The sequence below is a fragment of the Neophocaena asiaeorientalis genome, unplaced genomic scaffold, assembly GCF_003031525.2.
Source record: "Neophocaena asiaeorientalis asiaeorientalis breed wild unplaced genomic scaffold, Neophocaena_asiaeorientalis_V1.1 scaffold18, whole genome shotgun sequence".
NCBI lineage: Eukaryota > Metazoa > Chordata > Mammalia > Artiodactyla > Phocoenidae > Neophocaena > Neophocaena asiaeorientalis.
Window position 1 is genome coordinate 1,293,840 of NW_020172444.1, and position 27,857 is coordinate 1,321,696.

A 27,857-nucleotide genomic window follows, 5' to 3' on the forward strand; every position below is an offset into this window, starting at 1 on the left:
CATTAATTTTTGTCTTGCTAGGTTTTTGTTTTTATTTACCTGTTTTTATAATGTGGCATTGGTATATGTTAAGTTGTATCTTTCTGGTCCCCAGTTTTAAATTTGTCATATCATCAAGACATATTTTTCATGAAGGTACCATCGTTTGCTTTTAACTGTGCATCTCTAACTCTGTGCCCTAAGCTGATGGATAGACATGGTGAAATAAAGACAAATGTAATAAAATTAAAATGGCAATCTCATTCATTACTTTTAGAGGAGTTTGTTGAGTGTTTTGGAACATTGTTACTAATTACTACTATTTTCCTTTGAAACCTGTCAAATACAGATTAGGAAATTTTGCACGTAAGTTCTTCCGTGTTCTTTCACAGACAGTTCTGATCATAAAGCAGGCAGGCGCCTAATTATAGGGCTTTTTATGGCGGGTGATAAAATTAGACTGTAAAATTATGCTTGCATACAAGGTACACTTGAAAACTGATGCAAGGATTTGGAAATTTCAGGCCAAAAATGACATCATTGACAATATCCAGATAATTTAGGGATAACTTCTGGCTGATTGGAATTACATGAGTAGAGTATTGTAAATACAGTTGTATAATTTAAGCATAAAACATTTTTAGAGTTTGAGTATAGAATTTGTTGTGAATATTTGTTTTTCCTTAAATAATTTGCTTTGTAGTCTGGTTAAAATGACTACATTGAATGTTGTAGATTAGGTACACTTAGAGGACTGGTCGCAAATTGTTTTGTTTGACTAGATCTGATGTCTAGAGCTAAGGACAGACATCCAGGTTTTAATAAGATTGTAGAAACCTGCCAATGAGATTTTTGAAACACACTTTCCTTAGCATTTATTTTCCCTGTCATTGCCCAGATAATACTGAACTTATTAAACAACCATCCATTCGTATTTGAAAAATAAATAATTTAATTTTATGGTTCAGCTACAACAGCTGAAACGATAAGTATTAGGAGATGTTTGTTGCTGGTTAAATGTTCCCGTTTAGAGTTTGAAGTTAAAACCTGGGCTCTTTACCAGCATTGAGTGGGCAGATTTATTTCTCTTTCCTCTGAATTTACCACATGTAATATCATAGAGAGATGTAAAGTCTTTCAGGATTTGTGACGTGGTTCAATCCAGTCTGATTTGTGGGTGAACCATATTTTGGAGAAGTTGATAGGGAAGTCTGAAGAGAAGGAATGTCTTGAGAAAGAATGAGGGGAGAAGATGATACTTACAAAGTAGGGGGGAAAAGCACTGGCAAGTTGGTGGTACCCTTGATAGTCATGGGGGAAGTAGCAGAAGGAGACCGGGGATCACACATGTGCACACACGCATGCACAGACATGCACACAGACACACAAAGGCACTGAGCAAAGCTATCTGTCATTTGGAGTAAATGCTCTTGCAAGATATAAAAACAGCCTTGGATAGACTGTGGAAGCAGATGGAGGAGATTGACCACGTTTGCTCAGGCAGCATGAATTTAGGGCATATCCAGGCCATAAAAGGTGTGGCTGACTCTGTGAACTCAAAGAAATGCACTTGGCAGTGGCTGAGGAGCAATGGGAAGCTCTCCCTGTTCTCGAATACGCTGAGGTGAACACCCTCAGAATTCCTTGACTGCAGCCAAAGGTTGCAGCCACTTCACTTTCTCTCCTTGCCCGCGCCCTGTCCTTGACTTAGCCAAGCTGAAAGAAGAAAGTAGGAGAGTTCTGGCGTTTGCTGTCTCCGACCTCTGTGTCTGTGGATCAGGGCGTTGCTGCAGTAGCATTCTCCAGACTTGCTCCTACCTCTCTGTGGGGAATGGTGAAACTCCAGGATTTCTCAGAGCCAATCCAAGAAAAGTATAATAACCTGTGCAGTCGGAGTAGGAAAGCTTTCTGACTTTTTAAGCTGCAATTAATTTTCTTCAGAAATTCAAGAGCTCCAGGATGCATGCTGGGGAGGGTGTGTCCACAGGTTCAAAGGGACCAGGTAAAAGAATTTTGAGGGGCTTCCCTGGTGACGCAGTGGTTGAGAGTCCGCCTGCCGATGCAGGGGACATGGGTTCGTGCCCGGGTCCGGGAGGATCCCACATGCCGTGGAGCGGCTGGGCCAGTGAGCCGTGGCCACTGAGCTTGCATGTCCAGAGCCTGTGCTCCGCAACGGGAGAGGCCACAACAGTGAGAGGCCCGCGTACCGCAAAAAAAAAAAAAAATTTTGAGCCTGCATATTTGCTGTTTCATAATATTCTTGACCAATGGACTTGGTGCTCACTGACAGAAAAAGAGGGTTAGAGAGAAGATGTGCTTCTGCGCTAACTCTGGAAATCATGAGATGCCGAACTCATCCCTTCGAAAAGCCAGTCATATTCATGAACATCATTTCTTTTTAGTTTCTGCAGCTTCCTTATGAGATATGAATTATTTTACACAATAGGAAGCTGAAGCTAGGAGAGTTTAAGTAACTTTTCAAGATCATATAGCTTGTAAATGACATATGAGGTTTAAAATTGGGTTTTGTGCCTCTAACTTTAGGGTTCTAGATCAGGGATTGGCAAATTATAGACCGTGGGCAAAATCTGTCCCACCGTCTGTTTTTGTAAATAGTTTTATTGGAACACAGCCATGTCCGTTCATTTATATACTGTCTAAGGCCGCTTTCACGCTGCCATGGTAGAGCTGAGAAGTTGAAACAGAGACCAAATGGAAGAGACCAAAGCCTAAAATATTTATCTTGCCTTTCACAGAGAAAATTTGCTGACTTTTGGGCTAGATCAATGCTGTCCAATAGAACTTTCTGTGATGATAGTGCAGATACAGAACATTTCTGATGTGATAGACTAGTCACAAGTGGCTGGTGTGACTAAGGAATTGAATTTAAATTGTATCTCATTTAAATTTTATCGAAGTAGTAGTATGTGGCTAGGGTCTAACAAATTGGATCTCATAGTTCTAGATCTTTTTTTTTTTATTTTTTATAAAGCTGATTGGGTAAATGACTGCTAGATCTCTCTAGCAGAGAGAGAAAAATGGGCTTTCCTTCCTGACTTGGTGGTTTTGTCCATGGTGACGTTGTTCTCCCCAGAAATGAGGCTGGGAGCCTCTGTGTCACCTCTGGCTCTGTCATCTCCTTTGGTCTCCAAGAAAGTCATTAGATCTTCATAATCTATTTTCTACCTTTTCCTTTCTTCCCACCTCCTCTGTGGCTGTCTCAGCTTAGGCTCGTAGTTTTCCTCACTTAGTGGTCTCACAGCATCATGGCCTTGAGGTCGTACAGACAGATCTGTGCCAACTGTTTGCTCCCACGTAAAAGCAGTAACAACCAAAACCGTGACAGTAATGTAGTAATCTTTACTGTGTACTTACTAAGTGCCAGGCACTGGGATGAGTACTTTATACAGATTATCAAATATAATACTTACCAGATTTCTATGAGGCTTGTAGTGTTGTTCTTCCTATTTTAGAAATGAAGAAGTTGAGGCACAGAGAGTTTAAGGATATTTCCAAAAGTCCCACAGCCTATAAGCGGTAGAGCCCAAATTTGAAACTCAATTTGTCTCACTCCACAAGCTGAGCCTTTAATCAGGAAGAGGAAACTGGTCTAAATTGACAGGAGCAAGTCATCTATTTAAGCGGAGCCACTATTTGGTCTCACTGTAAAATGCTGGTCTGACTCTGCAGTGGCCTCAGAATCATTGTTTTTTTTTAAATTTTGGTTCTCGCAGAATTTATTTTTAATAACCCATTTCCTGAAAAGGGTGCCTATGGGCTCTTACTTCCCTAGGAAATTCATCTCTCAGACTCCCTCTAACAGTGTTACTTGCTCCCCACACCTGCATCCCAGCACTCATCCCATTGGGACTTTAAGCTTTAATGGCATGAAACTCTAATGTGGAATTTCATCCAAGAAGTGAATAAGGATATTGGAGGTGTTTGGGGGAGGGGGGAGTGAAAACAAACTAGTAGGAGAGGCTAGCTTATATGCTGTCTCCTCAAGTCTTCTGTTTTTCAACTTGTTCCAAGTACGAGGTTAATTTATATCTGCTTAATAATATTTACATTTATGTTTGAATTGATAAGAGCAGCATGGCTTTGAAAGTTTAATCAGAGTTGGTTGTACGACCCTATAATTAAGTTGGTTAATACATTACTGGGGAACCCAAATGTGAGAACCATAGCATCTTACCTTCTCACGGTGGTTTGTTATGTAATCACCATCAGCATTGGATATATATGGTGAAGATTCAGTACTATACTTGGGTATAGAGCTATATGTTTATTTCTTTGGAAGATTTTTCCCATGTCTGTCACCAGGAGCAAAAGATTTGTTTTCTTGACTGATGTGGCATTTCTAGTAGGGTTTATGCTTCTGAAATGTTTTTCCCTCTATATAGAGTACCTGAATCTGTGCACCTGAATCTTAGCAACACATCCTACAAAAAATACAATCTGCAAAACCCATATTTCAGGGTACCTACATATATGAACCTACCAGCACGCTTTGTAATTCCTCCTTATTGCTCTGTCCCATTCCCATTTCTACCAATTCTTTAGTAGTCTTTGGGCAATATTGACTTTTTTTTTTAGTATAGTGTAAATCCTTATGATGCAATAGACTATATAATCACGTTTATTATATTTTAAATAATAAATGTAGTATACTAATGAATTAGCCTTTACAACCAGCCTTTCAGTCTGTGGTTAAAGATACTCAGACAGTAGAAACACCAATCATGTATCATTCTAGGTAGCATCTTGTTCCTGGGTTTATGTATCATGTTGAATGTGAAAATGCTAGAGGTGTTTAATGAAATAAGTGAATTGCCATATATGTCACTTGATAAAAGAATAACAGGTGGCTTAGACATTAAAATAGAGGCCATTTTAAAGGGCACATCCTGTTAGAAATCTGAGGGAGGCATAAATTAACACTTTTTGATCCACATAATTGTAGAGCAAAGAAAATTTGAATCATAGGAGCATTAGTATAATTTAGGCATGTAAGCCAGACCTTTCCAATGGCTTCCTCCTGGGATTTCTTCCATCTTTGAAGGAGCAGATTTTTTTTATTAGTTAATGGCTTATTATTATGTGCACTTGGGGTGAAGCACAGTGTTTAGCTACAACATGGTCTGATGTTCCCCGACACGCCAACAGCTGAGTTTGGATGATTCTGTAAGCCAGTGATTCTTATTCCCTTAAAGACCCCCACTTGAAGTGCGTTGGAAGCTGTCGTGGAAAAAAAAAACAAACACCAGTATCCTAGCACTTAGGGAGAATCTCTGGGTTAGGAAATGATGCAAGGAGAAAAACCTATAAAACAGAGACCTTTCAGGAGAAGATGTTTAGGAGGAATTAGCTTCCTCGACTTCTGTCGTTATTCTCCACATGATAAAATGCCTAACATTTTGCTTTTTCTGTGTGTGTGTGTGTGCCATGCATGGAGCCTCAACCAGAGACTTGCTTTAATGAACAAGCAATCTCTTATAATTCACTTACACACAAATACACATACTAATCCCTTAAAAACTGAATTGCTGATTTGGAGTTTGGGGTTAATCTGGGCGGTAGGCCTGATATGTTACCCTAAAGTAGAGTCCTTGGATAGAGGAGCAGAGTAAGTGTAACAGGGATGGTGCCTAAGGTGGTATCACTACCCTGGATATGAGGGCGAAGTGGATACCAGGGAGCGAGTGTGGACAAGTCAGCACAAGGGGCCAGTGTCACCGTCTGCCAATGTCCAGGGTTTGGGGAAACTCTGCCCTGCTTTAAATGGCCCTTGTTCTTGGGATCTAGAACTAACCTTAATGCGATTAGTGTTATAATTAATCCCCACCACGTGTAAAATAGGCTCTTGTGAGTTGACCTGACGTCGTTTCTATGGAAATATGTGTTGTGAATTCCAAACACTTTGGTTGGAGAAGAAATTTTGGAGCAAAATCCTTGGTGAGCTGATTATCCTAGAACTATGTATATGTTCTTAAGATTATACAACTATATAGAGAGACGGACACACACCCATATGCTATATAATTGATGGTCAGTCATTCCAGAAACGTATCCTTTTGGGGGCAGTAACCATACTCATAAATTTCCTTTATTTCTTTCGCTTTTCTTCTGTGACCTTTAATCTTTCACAGCCGACTTGCACAGACTCCAGAAAGTGAGTAGCAGGAGGGAGAGGAAAAGACTCAAACTTCTCCCTTTTACCACATTTTTAGTAGTCTTGGGCAAACCTGGCCTTATTAGAGGAACTAAGTTTTGAAGCCTTAGGGAGGTCTCCTCTGCTCCCCTCAATCCTCTGCTCCACCCTCCAATTCACCCATATCCTTTTTTCGACTGTTTTCACTTTGTTGAAATTCTACCGCTACAGCAGTGATCAAGTCGTGTACAAATGCCCCTGAGAGGATGGAGATACCTGCTTTTATTAATAAGGCAGGCTGACGTGTATTTTGTGTCTACTCTGAACCAGACGTTTAGCATATGATATTTTGAGTCTATACATTGAGCTTGTCACCTATAAGTGAGGGAGTTACTGAGGCTCAGCCAGTGTATGAGTTAGCATTCTCTCCAGAGAAATGGAGCCAATAGCGTGGGTGGATGAGAAGGGATTTTTAGGGAATTGGCTCACATGAATGTGGAGGTTGGCAAGCCCCAATCTGCAGGGTAGGCTGGCAGCCTGGAGGTCCTGGGAACAGCTAATGTTGCAGCCAGAGTCTGAAGGCTGTCTGCTGGCAAAATTCCTTCCTCCTCTGGGGAGATTAGTCTCTTTTTCTCCTAAGGCCTTCAACTGCTTGGATACGGCGCACCCACATCCTGGAGAGTCATCTGCTTGACTCAAAATCTACTAATTTAAATGTTAATCTCATGTGAAAAATACCTTCACATCAACCTTCAGACCTGTCTTTGACCAGCTATCTAGGTTCCGTGGCCCAGTCAAGTTGACACATAAACCATTGCAGCCAGTCAAGGTGACTTCCCTAGGTTATATTGCTGGCAAGTGGTGGACACACTATGTGAGCCCAGGTCTGTCTGGACCTAAAAACCCTTGCTCTCTTCACTGTGCTGTAGTGCTTTCATTGAATCAGGTTGTTTCTTGTAGCAGAGATGTCAGTCGTTTTGTGAGAATGCAAATTTAGCTCTGAGCGGGAAAGGAAGGTGATTTGGAAGTGCCAGGTGCTAGAGGAATTGGGTAAGGGAAAGGCAAATCGGGAAAAGCTCATTTGGACAGTGATGCAGTAGAGAAGAGCTTTTGTTGACATGGGGAATGAACAGAGAGGTGACCATCAAGCTTGGTCTATTCAGCAGTGTGGACTTGGCCTGGAACTGGCTCTGTAGAACATTCTCCATGCACATTTACTCTAGAAAATGATCTTTGTGAAGGCAGGGACGTGTCTTTCTTATTCTCATAATTGCCCTATGTGCCCAGTAGCTGTTAGATTAATGAAGTCTCATCTACTAAATTTATAGAAGAAGAATCAGAATGAGGACTTAGGTATTGGATGACTGTGGGCGGATGTGCTTTTGCGATGTTTCCTGAGGGGTTGAGGATGTCATCTGTTCCTTCTCTGGTGTGCTGTCTGGCTGGACCGGGGGCCTTGTGTGGCATTTCCAGTCAGAAGCTGTCCTCTGCCTCCCATTTGCTGGTCGCTAGCCTAGGATGAGACCAGACAGGGCCCTGCAGGCTCTCACGGTCCTCCAAGCAAGAAGAGTGATTGCTGATTTGTAGTATCTACTATGTTCAGTTCCTGATTTTCCATGATACCTGGCTATTTACCAAATTCTGCCCTAGAACTACCTCTCTTATGGCTAAATACAGGACAACAAATGAGGTAGTGATTGTGACAATTAGGTTTTATAGTTAGGTTTATTTGGGCAGGTTTATTTTGGTTGAAATTATTTGTTCTCACTCACGCACACATAGTTGATTTTCAACACTCACTAAAATGGAAGAAGGGACCAGACAGAGACAGAGACGTTTGATGTCCTGACTCGCAAACTCATTTGGTCAACTGACCCTAAATCAAGCAGGGTAATGCCCTACATCTAGACAGATTTATTCTGAAGTATGATTTCTAATCCAAACTTTTAGGTTCATTTTACTATTATGTGAAATGTCGAACTGGTTTTTGTCGTTTCTTGGGTGACGTCAGGCCTTATCTCTCTGCTTCAGCGGATACCCCTGTGATCTCTGAGGAGAAAGGGCCCTGTTACCGACTTGTCAGTTCCGGAAGGCAGTGTATGCACCCCCTGTCTGTTCATCTCACCAAGCAGCTCTGCTGTTGTAGTGTGGGCAAGGCCTGGGGCCCACACTGTGAGAAATGTCCCCTTCCAGGCACAGGTAAGACATGCCCTGCTGTGCGCTCACATTCATTCCCAGCCACACAAGCACACAGGATGATTTGGGCAGCTTGGGTTATTTGTGGTTTCTGACTTTAAAATTAGTTATTAATAATGCGATGTGTTTTTATCCCTTTTATAAAAAACCATGACCATACGAGGTTGAATCAGTGGGAAAAATGACATGCAAAGAGCTTTTCCCATTTGTATGTAACATTAGACTTCCTTTTGGATGTTAAGAAAAGCCATTGCGTTTTATCCCTAGCTTCTAGGGCCCTAAGTCTGTTGTTTGAAAGTGTGGAGAGACCAGAAGGCCCTGTTGGACTTGCACTTTCCTGATGATTGCTCACCGCCTGCACAGCGACTAGACCTGGTGCAGGTTAACTCTTTCACTCATGTATTGAACAGGTGCCTCTGAGGTCCTGTTAAGAACATTGTGCTTGATTTCTCCAGTTGGAAATGGAGAAAATTATATTCACTATGAATATAATTGATTGAATTTATGCTATGAAGATTAATAACTCAAGGGCAGATCCTGCCAAAGCTCCCATGAACTTCTGGGTGGGGGCTGAATATTAAGAAGTGATGATTCTTTATCCTTCAGTTGAGTACATAATGGCCTAATGCCCTGAAAGTCTAAATTTATCTAAGTGCCTTGCTTATACCAGGGAGTCACCAACTTCTCAAGCAGGGTCAAGTAGAGTTAAAGAGAAGAGAAAGAAATATGCCTGCAAATACTGGGCCTGATATTATCAAAAAAGGAGTGGCCCCAATTTCACTGGCATGGGGTAGGCCTAAAAAAAGTCTACTCAGTTTCTTGTTCCATAAGGTGCTTCCCACATAGGGAAGTGTATTAACTCCCACAGGGCCATTTAATGTCTTAAGCCTATAACTTGCACTGTTGCAGACAAGTTTTAAATATAAATTTAACTATCGTGAGCCATGTTTGTTGATGGCTAGGATCAGAAAGAACTGGTAAAGCAGAGACGGTATAATGTTGATGGTAGTTTGGTTTACTGGGTAACTTGGCACATCTCCAGAAGGCCCTAGTATCCTCCTGTGGGATCTGATCCTCTCAGTATTAAAAAGTAATAATCAGTTAAATTCATGATCTTGATAATTCACAGGCCCACTTTAAGTTCAATTTTGATAGCTTTTGTAACCCTTACATGAAGCATAAATCATGACGGTGAATGTAACAGCAGAAGACTTTTCCATAAAGTGCAGTAACTAAGTTTGAAAATAATATAAAGATAAAATTTTGGCACTTAACCAGTTTTTGGATGTATGGTGATTTTCATAAGAGTAATGTTTAGTTCATTTATGCTTCAAATATTTGATAGAAAAGCATTTTTGCTAGAAACATCTATTCTTCCACATGAAAATTGTATTTCATAGTTAAACATAAAAATGAGGTTCTGCCATTTAATGTGTGATCCTTAGAAAAACAAATTTTAGCATGTTTTAAGGAGTATTTGGGGGTTTTATTTTTACCGAGAGCTAATTTTAGGTCCAGAACATCAAGAGGAGATCTCTTGTTCAGTGGAAATGAAAAGTGACTTATTTTACTTTCAGTTTTAAAAGTAGAAATAAAAACGTGGACCATGAGCTCCTTGGTGTCTGCATTTGGTAACTTGCCTCCAGCGCTGACACCAAAGGGTTTAGGTGGATCGTTCCTCCTCGGGCCACACACTGCCTTGCCTCTCTTGTCTTTCCCCTTGACTCATTCCTGGCGATTATGCGATGGAGGCTAGCAAATCACAGGTCCCCAGTCAACCTTTTTTTTTTTTTTTTTTTTTTTAAAGCATACAAAACCACCTTCCTGGCGGGAATAGCAGTTCCAGTGCATAGAATATTTCCTAGCCCTCAGGATAATTCGACCAGTTGGTCATGGTCAGGCTTTTGCTCACTTGTCATCCCTCTCCTTGAAAATACCTACATTCTAACTTGGCGTGTCCTTTTTTCCTTTATTTCTACCTGTCATCTCTTTAGCATGTGTATTTCGCTGGATTCCTTTTCACCATCCTGAGAATCTCTCTTCAAAGCCACTTGCCCTGTTTCAATCCTTCTTAACCAGCCTCCCCATATCAGCTGATAACCTCCATCCTGGCTGAGTCCTTTGGTTTCTTCAACTGGAAACAAATTAGGATGATTTCAGCACCTCATTTCCCTCAATAGTGATTTCTTTTTCTTTTTCAATCTTCTTGCTAGTCATTTAACTTAGATGTTACTGAGTTCCTGGTTAATAACTAGTGAAATTAGACCAAAGCAAGAGGGAACAGTCTGATTTTTGCTGATATTACACTCCCCCTGAGATATATATAATATATATAGTATGTTCTGTACCTAAAAATCTAATGTATTACATATATTTTATGTGTGTAATACATGATATGATATAGAATATTAAATAGAAAATATGATATGTATGCTATCTCCTAATTTGTAGCTGACATATGTTAATATATATAAAATATGTGCTCTCTATATGCTATATATGCTATATATATATATAAAATTCTGATTGGGTAGGATAAGGAATTAACAGATGGAGAAATGTTTAGTCAAAGAAAGGGTTGGGTTTTTTCTGTAAATATGCAAGTCTGACAGAAATTCAAGCATTTTGCATCTGTTTTTGAAGTTTTTAAATGTAACTATATTAGTGATGATTTATTAAGAGATATTCATCATGCTGTTTTCCTCTGTATAAGTTTGCACTTTTAGATTTTTAAAAGGAATATTTTCCCATCCCAAATCTAGCTGCTTTTAAGGAAATCTGTCCTGGTGGAATGGGTTATACGGTATCTGGCGTTCATAGACGCAGGCCAATCCATCACCATGTAGGTAAAGGACCTGTATTTGTCAAGCCAAAGAACACTCAACCTGTTGCTAAAAGTACTCATCCTCCACCTCTCCCAGCCAAGGAAGAGCCAGTGGAGGCCCTGACCTTCTCCCGGGAACAGGGGCCAGGAGCGGCAGAGCCAGAAGGTGAGAGTGGAAATGGATCGCGGACCTAGCCATCTGTCTGTGGGTCTTTGCTTTGGTTTCCCTGCTTATAACCTCTAGAACAGGGGTTTTCAGCCTCGGCACTATTGACAATTTGGGGTGGAGAGTTCTTTGATGTGAGGGGCTGCTCTGTGCATTGTAGTATGTTTAGCAACATCCTTGGCCTCTAACCCCTAGAAGCCAGTGGCACCCTCCCCCTCCCAGTTGCTACAACCAAAAAGGTGTCCCAGTATCACTAAGTGTCCCCTGAGGGCAGAATTACCCCTGATTGAGAACCACTGCTGCGGAGTAGTATGTACCTAGCAGGTGGCAGTATTCCACGGTCGTCTCAGGACATTGTCTTGTGTTTGGGAGCTACTTTTGCTCGGTGTTTATTCCTGGAGAGTGATTCACATTTTTCAGGGAGTAGCCTGAATTCATTTCTGTGTCTACAGGGCCATTTAATAAATACGTATTTACTTTAAAAATTGGAATCCATAGACTTTAAAAAGTTAAAGTGTCAACTGAGCGTCCATGAAACAGAGTCTCACAGGCAGTCAGGGATAAGGGGAAGCAAAGTGAAGAAAGACAGGATCAATGAAAGAGATCTTGGAGATCACCTAGTGAAGTCTTTTAATTTACATTTTGAGAAACCAAGACTTAGAGCAACTGACTTGCAGATGTCATACAAAGAGTATGTGATATGACCGAAGAGCACATTTTTCCGAGGAAGTGGTTAAGGCCGGCTACTCCAGAGGGAGACTGGAGACAAGGGGCTTTGACTCTCTGGTTCGGAAAGAGGGCTTATCTATCTCCGTCTCTCCATAGAAACCAACATGTCCAATACTTTGAATACCTTTGTCACCACAAAAGTGCTCACCCCAGATGGGAGGAACAAAAATCTTAGCTTTGTGTGGAATAGGGATTGGCTTTAATAAAGCTCCTGTTGGCCTTTCACACTTGATTCTTAGGTCAGAATTCAGGGTGTCCATTTATGGGTTTTGTGAGGGGAGAACGTGCCCAGGTTAGTGAGGCGCTGGGAGCTTGGCAAGGAAGAGAGGTCTCTTTTCAGGACTCTGAACCTCTGTGTGTTCTAGCCTATTTTGTTCCCCTCTCTCACTTGCTGCATTTCTCCTTGGTTAGGCAGACGAGGTAGGACCTCACCTAGAATTGACAGTGCTGGCCAGTTTGCTCCTGTGCACTTGGCCAGATGTTTGCACCTTCTCCGTCTTGGCACAGGCGGGAGGAAATGGGCTGTGGTCCAGATTCTGCCTCAAGAGTTTCTTGGTGGTGGGTTAGACAGGATAGAAGGTTAGTTGACTTTTTTTAACCACAAGAACATCGCAGCAGTGGTAACAATCTGGTGCCCTGATTGGTTTTACAAGTTAATGCATCTACCTTTTATACTAATGTTTATAGAGACGTTGACTCATGAGAAAAATCCCTGTGATTATTGATCTAAGGCTTAAGGACTAATTCTACATACTGATTTTTGAAAAGTGTTTCAAAATAGAAAGGCATAATCACTCCTGCCACCATCCTATAATAATGTCGATGATGGTGTAACCTGTGATTTGTTCAACATACTGATGCTAATCTCTCATTGGATCTTGCTGGCTTGTGATTTTTTTCATGATCTTGTTAGCATATCTTCCTGAAAATGCTCACAGGGCTTCATTAAAGATCACTACGCACTAAGAATGCAGCACCCTTTCTTTGGTGTCTTATTGAAATAGGGCGTTCTCTTTTAACAACAGTGGCATCAGAAAGCATTTGAAACATTATTTATTATGTTAAGGATAAGTATAATGAATATGTTTGTTTTCCAAGGTGTGGGAAGTTCTACAAAATTGAGATTAGGCATGAAACAATGTACCAGGAAGTGTTGCCTCCTTTAACTTTTTTAGTTAGCAAGTGAGTTCGAAAGAACTTCATCACATCTGCTACCTGATCTCCTGTAATTGAGGAATGACATAGCACAGATACTTTTCCCCTGTCAGTCGTGTAAAATTCTCCAAAATGGTAGATGACCATAATTCTGCATTTGATTTAGTTTGATTCTTAATCCTGTTGGAGACATACTGAACTTTTGTTGCTTTTTAGAAAATGAAATATTATGTAGTGGACTGTCTTAAATTGTACTAATGTCCTTCTTTCTTTTTTGATTTTAGTGGCAACTGTACCTCCTGAGAAGGTAATTTATTCATTGTTTGCAAATCGTCTTTTGTTACCTTCAAAATGACTTTCTTCTAGATTATGTGTGATTTTTTAAGACTTAAATACAGTAACATGTCTATTATGTATTATTTGGTTTAAGGAAATATAGCATTCATTCAGTAAATATTTATTGAGCACCTACTGTATAATTGGCACTACTCTGAATGTTAGGAAAACAGTAGAGAACAAATCAGACAAAACTCCTTGTTCTCATGGAACTTAAATCTAGGGAGAAAAAAACGATAGGACTGATGGGAATCAGGGGCTTAAATGAAATTCAAGGAGTCAGTTCATGGCCTGGACCATCTATGGAAAGAAAGGTTCTGACATGTTTATGTAACTGTGTAGTCTCAGAGTGCATATATATACTGAGTGATGTACTTCTTAGTTCAGCTAATATTTGACGTGCATGTTTGAGTTAAATTGGAGTAGGAGCAGAGCTTACCCTTGAAATTTATAATCAAATGCTGGGATATTGCTTCTTTAAACTTTTAGAGAAATTTTAATCTTTTTTTGGCACCAGAAAAAGGCTATGAATTGTGAGATTTATCAGTAGAAAATACTGGCATTTGCTGGAGCTCTGTCCTATTTATGTAATATTGAATATTTCTGAATATTTCTTTATTGGTAACATGAAAACTAGGTAATTATTAAATGTTTATACATTTGTGTAGTGTTCATTCAGTTGGCAAGAATGCAGTAATTATTAGGATTTAGATGGGTCATATACATATGTGAATTATTATAAGTAGTTTTTTAACTCTTTAGCTTATAAATAGGGGGATAGAATAACATAAGTGTTAAAAGTGCTGAAAGAATCCAGAAAAAAGGAACGATTTTAGACTGATAGCATCCAATAAGGAAAAATGTTACATTATATTGACCCCAAAAGAAGTACAACAGATATGCATATTTTACATACATATTTGCAGCTCTGGGGTAGCATTTCCAAAGATCAGTGATGTACAGTAGTTTGCAATTTTGTTGATTTTGAATTTCGTTCTGGGTGGTGAGTGGGAGGAATCCTTTAGCCCATGAGTGGGCCAGCCAGCTCCCTGACAACCTCATCGTATCTGATTTTGTTCTCCTCTGTTTATTATTGAGTTTATGGTAACTCTCATAAAGGATCTGAAAGAGGGCCTGAGAATTTGCTTGTGTACTTTTCCTGCAGTTTATATGGAGAGGAGGCAGTGGGGAAAATGAAGCCATAGGCTTTGCGGTCTTGACTTTTTGCAGAGGTCTCACGATATTAAACATTGATGAAGAGAAAGCAGGGTGGTCCCTAGATGGGAAATTACGTGCGCATAGGTGCAGTGGAGGGAGGGGACAGCAAGAGGTCAGTTAGGGGAGCAGGGGAGACTCCATTAGAAAGAGAACTTGGTGGGGGGGGACGCTGCTTTGGAAGGCTTGGAACACCAAACTGCAGTTGCAGTTGGTGAGGAAATACCCTCCTCCTCAACTGGACCGTACTTGTCAAGTGGAGAAGTGACATTGGTTAGGAAGTAGGAAGTCGGCCGCCCCATGCTGCTGGGGGCGGGGAGTCGAGGGGCAGGTGTGGAATTCTGTCTGTAAGCTGCGGGAGTAGACTCACGTCTGGTCATGGTCTGCTCCTTGCTAGCATTGACCATGGGCTGCAGGGGGTGGGCTGCAGTTGAGACTGACTGGGATCACCTTTTAATAGATAATAGAAAAGCTAGTCTGTATTCTTAAGAAGAGGGGGAGACTCACCGGACAGGAAGCGTCTCGGAGACAGTCGGCGACCGGACAGCTCTAGGTGAGACAGAAGCCAAGCAGGAGGAGGAAGTGGAGGGGTCAGCTTTTGAAATACTTCAGTCATGACGAAAAGAGAAGCAGAGGAGCTGATAGAAATTGAGATTGATGGAACAGAGAAACCAGAGTGCACAGAAGAAAGCATTGTTGAACAAACCTACACTCCAGCTGAATGTGTAAGCCAGGCCATAGACATCAATGAGCCAATAGGCAATTTAAAGAAACTACTAGAACCAAGACTGCAGTGTTCTTTGGATGCTCGTGAAATTTGCCTGCAGGATATCCAGCTGGATCCAGGACAAAGTTTATTTGACCAAGGAGTAAAGACAGATGGACCTGTACAGCTTAGTGTACAGGTAATTTCTTACCAAGGAATTGAACCAAAGCTAAACATCCTGGAAATTGTTAAACCTGCAGAAACAGTTGAAGTAGTTATTGATCCAGATGCTCACCGTGCCGAAGCAGAAGCACATCTTGTTGAGGAAACTCAAGTGATAACTCTCAATGGCACAAAACATATTACAACCATTTCAGATGAAACCTCAGAACAAGTGAAGAGATGGGCTGCTGCTCTGGAAGGTTATAGGAAGAAGCAAGAACGTCTTGGGGTACCCTGTGATCCCATACAGTGGTGCATAGACCAAGTCCTGCATTGGGGGGTTTGGGTAATGAAGGAATTCAGCATGACCGATATAGACCTCACTACGCTGAACATTTCTAGAAGAGAACTCTCGTCTCAACCAAGAAGATTTTTTTCAGCGGGTTCTTCGGGAAGAAATTCTCTGGAGTCATCTGGAACTTCTTCGAAAATATGTATTGGCAAGCCAAGAACAACAGATGAATGAGATAGCTACAGTTGATCAACCTGTGCAAATTATTCCAGCATCAGTGCAGTCTGCTACACCAACAGCCGTTTAAGCTATAAATAGTAGTGCAAAGGCAGCTAAAGTACAAAGAGCTCCAAGGATTTCAGGAGAAGATAGAAGTTCACCTGGGAACAGAACAGGAAGCGACGGCCAAATCCAACTGTGGCAGTTTTTGCTAGAACTTCTTACTGACAAGGATGCTCGAGACTACATTTCTTGGGTTGGTGATGAAGGAGAATTTAAGCTAAATCAGCCCGAACTGGTTGCAGAAAAATGGGGACAACGTAAAAATAAACCTACAATGAACTATGAGAAACTTAGTCGTGCATTAAGGTATTATGATGGGGACATGATTTGTAAAGTTCAAGGCAAGGGATTCGTGTACAAGTTTGTCTGTGACCTGAAGACTCTTACTGGATACAGTGCAGCAGAGTTGAACCGTTTGGTCACAGAATGTGAACAGAAGAAACTTGCAAAGATGCAACTCCACGGAATTGCCCAGCCAGTCACAGCAGTAGCCCTGGCTACTGCGTCTCTGCAAACAGAAAAGGATAATTGAGCCCAGGACCTTTTGGGAGTCCAAGGTCTTTCTTCAATGTTAGAGCAAGTATTGCTCTTACCTTTATTACTGAATTTGAATCTTCTTTTATTTCTAGACTGTACAATCAGATGTATGATTTTTTTATATGTATTTCATACTCCTGTGGAAAAAAAGGGGGAAATGTGGGAAAAAGTAATAAGTGCTCAATGTTTCTAGAAGACGCATCACAGCAGGCTTAACTGAGATGGGGAGAAAGAGGAAGCTTGAGAGGTCGATTAGATGACCACAGGAAACTGAGAATGAGAGAGTGAGTGCACACGAGGGTAATGGGGGCTATGGATGTGGAAAAAGATGAACAAATATAAGGAATAGTGGAAATGAGCAGGGCTTGGAATGAGGAATGAAAGAGGGGGTACTAAAAAGTGACTTTAAACCTGGACAGGTTAATGACTGTGGCGTTAATAGAAATGAAGAAGGTGGAATCAGAACCTGGATGCTTTGGGGAAGGGATGGGTTTGAGGAATTTGTGGAATATCTAAATGGAGTTAACCATATAAGCACTCATGCCTACACAATTGGGTCTTTGATGACATACTCAGGCAGGATATCTATTTTATCAAAAACGGAAAAGGTGATAAGGTAAAAGGGAAACAGAGGCCAGGGGAGTGAGCTTTCTGGAAGATGACAGTGATTAAAGCAAGGAGTGCTTTAACCAGGAGTGGTGATGTGAGCGCTCTGGGCCCACAGTGGTGTGAGTGAGGTCTCAGATCCTTACCTAGCCCGATTGTTCAGTCTGCAGGAGCCCTAAGGAGCTGTAACTGGAAAACTGAGCCCTGGGTGCCAGTCTGTTTCTTTGCTTCTGGCCCAGAGGACAGGAGTGGTCAACAGGATGTGTGAGGTGTTCCTCCAGGTCCCTATTTTTCTGTTGCTGTTTGACTACCAGTATTCTGAGAGGTGGAGCTGTAAAGTTACTGTAATGACTGACCGGCTTACTGTATTTTAATGTATTGTGTTCTTTGTTATGGCACACCTGTATCCATTACTTAATCTGCAAAGTGTGACTGGTCATTTTATTTGGGCAGAAGCCACACATGAATGAGGTGATGGTGGAGTTCTCCTCTGGGGTCAGTTTTGCCTTGTTCCAGACCAAATGTGGGCCCCTGAGCCAAGGCATTCGTTTAAAATATCTGAAGAGACCTTTTGCTTTGGGCCCCCCGGGAAATGGGTGAGGGTGTGTGCACATATCAGCACTGCTGGGAAAACTCAAGGGCTTAGTATAGTAGCAGCACAGCAATGGTTCATTTTTTTAAATTTCAAGCAATTGCCAAAGTTTTTGTGTACCTGTGATATCTGTTGCCTTTCTAAGAGTAAAATTTATAAAAATAGTAATATGTGAAACTAAAAATTCCTACTTTCTGTTTTCTTCTTTTTTTCTTTTTAATACAACCATCTAGGAAATACCTTCATTGGATCAAGAGAAAACCAAACTTGAGCCTAGTCAGCCCCAGCTCTCTCCAGGCATTTCCACTATTCACCTGCATCCACAGTTTCCAGGTAGCCTGTGTTGATTTGTGCTGTTTGTAAGAGTACTCTGAATAAAAGAGTAAGATGAGGATTTTTTTGTGTCTTTGGTTTTAAAGTTTTAATCAGGAGAGTTCCTAAGTGAAATGTGAAGTACACTTATGTATATTAATATACTCATATAATGTTAGCGTAAGTATGGTACAGTCAATCCTTCTTTATCCGTGGTTTCACTTTCTGCGGTCAGCTGCAGCCCAAAAATATTAAATGGAAAATTCCAGAAGTAAACAATTCATACATTTTAAATTGTGCATTGTTCTGAGTAGCATGGTGAAATCTCGCGGCGTGCTGCTCCATCCTGCCTGGGACGTGAATCATCCCTTTGTCCAGTATCCATGCTCTATATGCTTCCTGCCCATTAGTATAGGAAAAAACATAGTATATGTAGGGTTTGATACTATCTGCGGTTTCAGACATCCACTGGGGAGGTCTTGGAACATATCCCCCTCAGATAAGGGGAGACTACTATATTATTAGTATTATAATGATAAAATTTTTTCACTATTTTCTGTGGTCAGGAGTAGTATATATTATTAGAACATTATTGAGGTTCATCATGTGATGAAGGGTCATTTTTCTTGGCTTCCAAATTGCTCTCAGATTTTCTTGCTAAATGTTGAAACCAGTGCTACAGGCTAATACCATGAGCTTTAGGGACCCATAGCTGTTCCTATATCCAAGAATTACTGTGGTATGTTGTTAGATTAAATTATGCTTGCATTTTGAAATGGGATCTCAATGCACATAACAGCCTTTAATTTTCATTTTATTCCCTCCTTCCTCGTGTAGTAGTGATTGAAAAAACATCACCTCCTGTGCCTGTGGAAGTAGCTCCTGAAGCTTCAACATCAAGCGCCAGCCAAGTCATTGCACCTACTCAAGTAACAGGTAGGTGCAGTATTGATGTCACAGAGCCTGTGGAGGAGACATGGGTATGAACTTCATTTTAAATGTAGTGTCAAAGCTGTATCACATTATCACAAGATTGCTCATGGCAGAGTTAGTCATAAGAGCAAATATTTGGAAATAATCTAAATACTGTTTAAAGGAGGAATATGTTTAAACAAGTTATGGTACATATGCAGTGGAATATCACATAGCTATAAATGTTTTAAAAGTATTTAATGTTGTAAGGAGATGCTTATGGCAAAATATTAAGAAATATAGAACACAGTGGTTCCAATTTTATTTTTTAAATGTTTACAAACAGAAAAAGTTCATCACAGTGTTTAACCATCCCCAGTTGTTAGGATCATGGATAACATTTATGCTCTCCAATATATTTTTATATATTTTAAAATTCTTTATAGTAAACATATATTATTTTAATCATTAGTGACAAATTATAAAGATTTATCATAATTTGTAACCAACCGCCTAAAAGTTAATATCCTTAATGTATAGTGAGGTCTTATACATCAGCAATAAAAATGCTGATAGAAAAATGGAAATAATGTAATCAGGTAATTCATAGATAACATACCAAGAAACACATATGTAATAGGAAATTTCAACTTTACAAGTAGTCAAAGAAATGCAAATTAAAATGAGAATTCTTTATTCTTAACAAATTAGTATTTAATTTTTACTAGAGTGAAATTGAGGCTCTCACACATAGCTGAAAGGAATGTAAACTAGTTCAGCTTTTCTGGAAAGCACAAACTGGCAATATGTATCAAGAACTTTAAAAAATCTTCAAGACTTTTAAGTCAGTATCCCATATTAAAATAACTAGTATAAGGAAATAACGTCCCTGCAAACTGTTGTTATGGTTTATATAAATGGACGCTTACCACAGCACCATGTATAATAGAGAAATAGAAAAAAAAACCTAAGTATTTAACTATAGGGAAATAGATAATTATGTCTACATTGAAACAGTATGCTACCATCAAATATTACAGTATTTTTGAAGAATTTTTATTAAAATCTCTCAGAAAATGGTCACAAGATATTGTTAAATACAAGATGAAGTATATAAAAATGAAGGATACAGTGTATTAAACCAAATATGTATAGCTGATTCACTTTGCTGTACAGTAGAAACTAACACAACATTGTAGAGCAGCTATACTCCAATAAAAATTTAAAAACAAAGAAACACAAGGATTTACTGTATAGCACAGGGATCTATATTCAATATCTTGTAATAACCTATAATGGAAAAGAATCTGAAGGAGAATATAAATATATGATTGAATATAAATATAAAAAAAGACATATGTACATTGAGAAAATGCTAGAAGAAAATACACCAGGTATTAGCAGTGATTATTTTTTGTAGTGGGGTCTGAGACGTTCGGGTGTTGTTTCATTTTAGAATTTTTTGTGTATTCCACATATTCTTGTGTGGAAATATAGTATTATAATCAGAGAAAATATCACTAAGATGTATCACAGCAGCTTAAGTTCCTGATGTCATTGCAGGATGAGGCTGGCAATGCGGTTGGCAGGAGAAGCTAATAGAGGAGTTTGCAGCCTCCCTTAGAATTTCACCTCTTCAGAAACATGACATGCATCATTTCCAATAGACATGTGCTTGGCTAGATGTGTTAATTAATGGGACTGTGGTGATCATTTCACAATGTATATATATTAAAATATCAAGTTGCACACCTTAAATACATACAGCTTTTATATGTTTTAAAAAACCAAAAACTTTTACCCATTTTCTCAAAATTGTGGATGTAATTTCTCTTAGATACTTGAACTGATACAGCAGACTAGAAAGTGTTTTTAAAAAGCACGCCTGCCCCAAGGTGAAATGCAGTTGACTAAGTAGTGCAGAGTCGCATCATGGACCCAGCAGTGTGTTTTCACCTACTTCAGGGATACCCTCAAGGTGCAGCTGCACCCAGAGCCATGGTCTTCCCACGTGAATGCAGGGCAACTGCTCTTTGGTTTTACTATAAATGCCGAGTAAAGTGTTATAGAAATGTTAGCTATTCTAAATATTTCTAGTGATATGGTGAAATGCTAGTGATTTTTTTTTTAATGGCTGTGGCTAAAATTGTTATTCTCTGTTCTGAAGTCACATGTATGTCTACCCACTTTATTAATCCCATCTATGAGAGACTCTGCTATGCAGTGCAAGGCATACAAACATGTTATATACCATCTTGGTCAGGGAGGATCTTCTCATTGTTTATATCAGCATTAAAAAGAAAAATTGCAGTCTGTCAGTGCAAAAGTTCTTTCAAGTACTGTTTCCATTTTCCAATGTGAAGACATACTTTTGTGCCTTTTTAACAATGGCTGACTTCAACCATCAGACTTCTTGCAAACTAGCTTTGTAGAGGTTAAGTTTGGCTGGATAAAGGTAGTTTCATCATTTAAATGCAGGCCTGTGAGGAATAATAAATAGCAGTTACTCAGCTTCAACTGAACTGCGGAGCTGACTGAAAGAAATGAAAGTAGCTGTGCTATATGAAGTTGTTAGAAGACAGCTTAATTTGAGTTTGGCAGAGATACAGGGCTAACATCTGCTATCCCATGTTTGAAGCACAAATATTTCCTTCCAGGAAACAAGTGACATTGAAATTTTATTTTCATGCAGCATTTGTAGGTGCTCTGACTTCATATAGTAAAAGAATCTTTCTAAAACAATCCATGGGGAGAACATTGTAGATAGTCTTTGAATTTAAATGGCTTGCAATTTTTGGAGCCATACTACATGATCTGTAATCTACACTAGAACAAGAGGACTGTTTTGTATCAAATTTAATTGAAATCAAAATATAGATGTTCCCATTGGTTTTGATAAGAGAGCCAAACATGTAGATTGAAGGAGCAATCTGATCATTTCTTTCTGTAACATTAGGCAGTGTTTTTTTTGTTTTGTTTTGTTTTGTTTTGTTTTCCCCTAGAACACAAAGGAGGTAGATGTTTGTCACTCTTAGTTTCATCCATACATTGAAGAAAGGAATAGAATAATAAGTAGGTGCCTAAAATAAACAAAATAAGCTCCACATTGCTCGACGATGATATCTTTATGATGGTGAGATTGGAAGTAGCCTTTGCAGATTTCATCAGACTCACTTTGACTTGCAATAATTATAAAGTGAGCCACATATTTGCAGGGAATAAGTGTGATACTTTCCACTCTCAGCAGCTCAGTTGGTGGTTTGCAATATTATTGGTATACTGTTTCCAAATAAATGATACATTTCAGCATATAAATTCTTGATTTAGCATAGTATCTTAATAGCTCAAGGATAGGTTGGAAAATGAAACCTTTATTTCTCTGGCGAGTATTTACAAAGTGGAAACATCTACTTCAGTTGTTGTGGGACAGTTTATGCTCTTTGTGGGGCAGTTAGGAAGCCAGGGCATTTCTGTAAACCTTTCCATGAGTTGACATTTGATGCCTTCCTCCAGCTCTTCCTAAACTTTCTCCATGGCCCTTGCAGACCAGCCAGAAATTATTCTTTGACTTTCAATGACTGCTTTGTGTAAACCTTTGTAATCATCATGGCCCAAACATTATAACAACTATTTTGCTCATTGGATCTTTTCCAGAACTCAGAAATGACCACTTTATAAAAACCTTTGTCCCTGAAGCATATTACCAGTATCATGACAGCCTCAATAAACTATGTATGCTAATGGAAGGTGAACTTTTTTCCATGTTAACTCATCATGCTTTAATATTTCCAGGTCTGTTTATTTATTTATTTTGAGTAATCACATGATGAGAAAAAAAGCTATAGGTCAGCATACTCATTTTCATATTTTGTCAAAAACTCTTTTTCATTTAATTCTTAAAAATAAAGACACCAAACTCTTAAATCCACCACTGGCCTTTTTGCCGGGATAAATAGAGCATTTGGTTTTCCACTGGCTTTTGGTCATGGCTCTTCTTCCAAATTCTAGACGGGCTCCCAGGAAAGAAACAGTAAGGTCCTTGGCCCAGTGCAGGTGAAGCTGTTTCAGGGGCCACATGTAGTAGGAAAGCATAGGGTGGTCCTGCAAACCCGGGGAAATGTGATAGGTGTAATGAAGGAGGATACCTGGAAGAGTCCAGTGGGAGCAGTCTCTTGATCTCTGGGAAACCAAACATGCTTTAGAAGAGAAGGCATTATCATTAAGCAGAGTGCCCGGGAGGCCAGTAATTAGTGCTTCCTGTGCGAGGCTTTGCCATATTCCCAGTGCTTGTGTTGACGCTATCAGCATGTACAGAGAAATGTATGTTTTGACCTGAACTGATCCTTTCCATGGGAAGAGGCTCACAAGCCCATGTGTGAGTGACCTCTTAGAAAAATGTAAAGCATAATGTCTGTGCCCCACAAAACACAGAGAAAGCCAGCAGCTTTTTTTCAGTTTTAAGACAATACCCTCAGGACTTGGCTTTCTGTATAACTTATACGTGATCAAGAATGAAAGCGGGGCTTCCCTGGCGGTGCAGTGGATGAGAGTCCACCTGCCGGTGCAGGGGACACGGGTTCGTGCCCCGGTCCGGGAGGATCCCACATGCTGCGCAGCGGCTGCGCCCGTGAGCCATGGCCGCTGAGCCTGCGTGTCTGGAGCCTGTGCTCCACAACGGGAGAGGCCACAGCAGTGAGAGGCCCGCGTACCGCAAAAAAAAAAAAAAGAAGAAGACGAAGAAGAATGAAAGCGTAACAGACAAGGAGGGAAAGCATGGGAAGAGGTGGTGGGAGACATATTTTTAAAGTTTTAAAATAGGAGTAGCAGTAATTTACTTTTTACCTTAAAAATAGTATTGATCAGTTTTTTTGGTTCTTTTTTTTTTTGAGACGTGGTTGACATAACATTATATAAGTTTAAGGTATACAGTGTGTTGGTTTGATACATTCGTATATTGCCCTATGATTACTACAAAAGCATTAGCTAACACCTTTATCATGTCACATACTTTTCCTTTTTGTGTGTTGACAACAGTTAAGATTTAATCTCTTAGCAACACTGGAATTTATAATACAGTATTGTTGACTATAATCTGGTAAATTTTTTGATGAGTAGTAAAGAGAAAGCAGAGGTGTTTCGAAGTTGTTATGGCTTTCTTTTTTTGTTTAATTTAGAAGGGTGGAATCCTCCTAGCAAATGGATAAAAGGTATCTCTGAGGACAAACTGATAAGTTACACTCATCACTCCTATATTAAAAAAAAAATGGGGCAAACAGTGTAGAAATCAAGTATACGTTAGTAAATGTCCCTTCGTTCCTTTGATGTATCTCTTAGTACCCTCTAGTGGTGTCAGAGTAACATTTTCTTACATACGTTAGTACCAACTGGGATCAACATTTTCAAGCTGCATCTTTACTTCGTGCGAGGGCTTTCTCTAGTTGTGGCAAGCGGGGGCCACTCTTCATCGCAGTGCGCAGGCCTCTCACTATTGCGGCCTCTCCTGTTGCGGAGCACAGGCTCCAGGCGCGCAGGCTCAGTAGTTGTGGCTCACGGGCCTAGTTGCTCCGCGGCATGTGGGATCCTCCCAGACCAGGACTCGAACCCGTGTCCCCTGCATTAGCAGGCAGATTCTCAACCACTGCGCCACCAGGGAAGCCCTCAAGCTGCATCTTTATATACTTAATCTGAGGTAATCAACTAAAAATCCTCAAGCTTTCCTCATAACTATTTCAACCTTATAGCTTCCATTTAAGATACTAGATTGGAAGGAAAGGCTATTATTATTCATTTCTTAAGACTAAGGAATTAAAATTCTTAACCATTTCTCCTATCTTAGATCTGACTTAAGAAGAAAAGATCTAAATATTGGCACACTGGTATAGGAATGTATCTCATCTGAATTAAGCATCACATATTTTTGAAGACTTTTGTCCACACATGTAAAAAAATCCATCCTAAAGCTATACCTGAAAGGACAAATAAATATTTGGTAATCAACAAATTGGTATGTGTGGGGCTGGGGGTGGGGCATTGAGTACTGATCAAGCCTTTCCTGAAAACCCCAGATGTACAGCCTTTTAATTCTGAATTCTTGTTCCTAGTATATTAAGTCATCTTCTAATTTTTCTTTTTGCAAATCTGATCAGTATGTCTTTTCTGTTTTAAGAAAATGGCAGATAAGAACATAATGGAAATAATTACAAAGAAAATCAAGAAATCTAAATACCAATAATTTTCAAAGAAGGCATCTACCTACATTAAGAATAGCTGGTTAAAGATGTGCTTCTCACACTATTCTACTAAAGAATTCTTAGAAACAGAGAAGGGAGTGCTTACCTGAGGGTCTAGGAGTAGAACCTGGAGAAGATTACCTTTTCTACCTTCAGATTTTTGTGGCACATAAGAATAATAATTTTTTAAGAAAGACTTTTCTGATTATAGAAGTAATTATACCTGTTCATTGTAGAAATTTTGAAAAATATAGACAATACAAATCCCCATAATTGTAACACTTAAGATTTATTTCCTTCCAGTCTTCTTTTCTGTGTATAAAATAATTTAGATCATATCCTATATTATAATTTGTACCTAACTATATTTTCTTAATAAGCATTATCCTATCCTGTTAATGATTATATAATGATCTATGCTACGTATGTATCATAATTCATTGTCTTATGTTGTTAGTATCAGTCACTTAAGTCTAGGCAATCATGTTAATCACCCATGTTTTTTTAGCCTTTTGGATTATTTTTTCTGTAATTTGATATTATACTGACTATAAACAATCTATTTTTCTGATAGTGAATTAGCATAAATAGGCTCACTAAAGGTATAAGTAACTTGTAAATGTGTGGTTTTTTCATAATCCAAGTGATTTGGTGCAAAATACTGCAGCTCTGTAGTCATATGCGTCCTTATAAACCCTAGCAACTTTTCAAATGACTTGCATCGGTTGTCTTAAAATCACAGCACAGTGAATAACACTTGATGAAAAATGAATGTGGTTTGGGTTTTGGAGAGCAACCTCAACCCCAACTTAGGTCATTTCCATAGGGAATTTTTGTTAAAACACTGTTTTTCACATCTTTCTTCAGAATTCACAGTGGGTTATCGGTGACAGTAGCATGCCTGTTTTTCTTTTCCTTCAAGCCATAGATTTCTCTAACAAAGGTGTGATTTAGCTTGTCATGCTTGAGGCCCCGTCTTCCTCCACTGGGCCACTTGGGCTCATCCATGGTCTCATCTGTTTTAAGCGTTGTTTACTACGTGATGACAGTGAGATAATAGCCCAAGGTAGTTATTATAAATGTGCTGTTTCTTTGTTATCTATTCTTAAATGACTTCAATAGGAACAACCACAGTAATCAGTTAATAATGGCTAACTTTAAAATTTTTTTATTTATTTTTTTGTTTTTGGCTGCGTTGGGTCTTCGTTGCTGCGCGCGGGCTTTCTCTAGTTGCAGTGAGTGGGGGCTACTCTTCGTTGACGTGGGTGCTCATTGTGGTGGCTTCTCTTGTTGCGGAGCAAAGGATCTAGGTGTGCAGGCTTCAGTAGTTGCAGCACGCGGGCTCCGTAGTTGTGGCTCACGGGCTTAGTTACTCTGTGGCATGTAGGATCTTCCCGGACCAGGGCTCGAACCTGTGTCCCCTGCATTGGCAGGCGGGTTCTTAACCACTGCGCCACCGGGGAAGCCCAATAATGGCTAACTTTTATTGAGCACATATAATGTGCCAGGCATTGAGCTACATGCATTATTTAGGTTAACTCTTTAGAACTTCACGCTCTGAAGTTGGTGCTCTGATAATTCTCATTTACACAGACAGAAAAGTGAGGCTTAGATTGTTTAAGTAACTTGCTCTTTGTTACAGAGCTAAGAAAGGGCAGCGAGGTTGGTACCTGTACTGTCCTCCAAGGCTGGGCTTCTGACCACCAGCTGTGCCCCCCGCCCCCCACTATTCTATTATACATTCTTACAAAGATCATTGAAATCAACAGACTGTCTTGGAGTAATTCATCTCAGGTCACCTTTGAGTCCTCAGGTCCTCTTGGTAATAAAACACGCCGTGATGGCCTTCACCCACTGGGAGCTCCTCTCACCTTGCCTTGACCACGGCCTTGTCTGTGGGTGGAGTGAGGACTCGGGGCTCATCTTCTCAGGCTTCATAGAAGAAGCCAGTCTCATGCAGGAATCAGGAGGAGAGTGAGGGAGGAATTGAGCAGAGAAGATTTGGAAGAAGATTCTGTACTAGTGTAAATAAAATATGCTCCTGTTGAAATTGGCAAATGAAGAGTAAGTTGCATCCAGAAGTTCTGCTTTGATTAGAAGTGGTAAATCTTTCTGGAGAATTAATGAGAAATTTGGAAGGAGGTTGAATATAGTTTTTGGAACTTGAATTTGGCCTGCTAACAAATAGAAAGTTACCATCTATTTCTTATCAGGAGAAATCATGTGATTGGTCCATCATTCAAAATGAACTGGAGTGGATAGAAACTCATTGATGGGCCATCTTGGAAATTCACAATTGACTATAACGTTTTAACATGGCCTCTTTCTGAATTTCCACCTTCTCCAGTTCATCTTAGAAGTTGTTTCATTAAGAATTATTCATGACCTTGGCTGGGACTAACTGATCAATTATGGAATGATGATCATCGGTAATCAAATGAATTTATACTTGATTTTAGAGTATAAAATTTTGTT

The 27,857-nt window shown here is 39.8% G+C and overlaps 1 protein-coding gene and 1 pseudogene across 6 annotated transcripts in view; both read left to right on the forward strand.

The window, feature by feature from the left end:
- LTBP1 (latent transforming growth factor beta binding protein 1) overlaps nt 1–27,857 on the forward strand; it is a 417,473-nt gene that overhangs the window by 263,080 nt on the left and 126,536 nt on the right. For 3 of the 6 annotated variants that reach the window (XM_024732194.1, XM_024732213.1, XM_024732220.1), the window contains 5 exons: nt 8,162–8,329; nt 11,089–11,316; nt 13,485–13,507; nt 18,162–18,261; nt 19,078–19,176. In XM_024732194.1, coding sequence (XP_024587962.1) covers nt 8,162–8,329; nt 11,089–11,316; nt 13,485–13,507; nt 18,162–18,261; nt 19,078–19,176 — 618 coding nt within the window. The remainder of the gene's footprint in view (nt 1–8,161; nt 8,330–11,088; nt 11,317–13,484; nt 13,508–18,161; nt 18,262–19,077; nt 19,177–27,857) is intronic. The other 3 variants (XM_024732205.1, XM_024732225.1, XM_024732185.1) reach the window with 2 other exon arrangements.
- On the forward strand, nt 15,345–16,750 carry LOC112391095 (GA-binding protein alpha chain pseudogene; annotated as a pseudogene).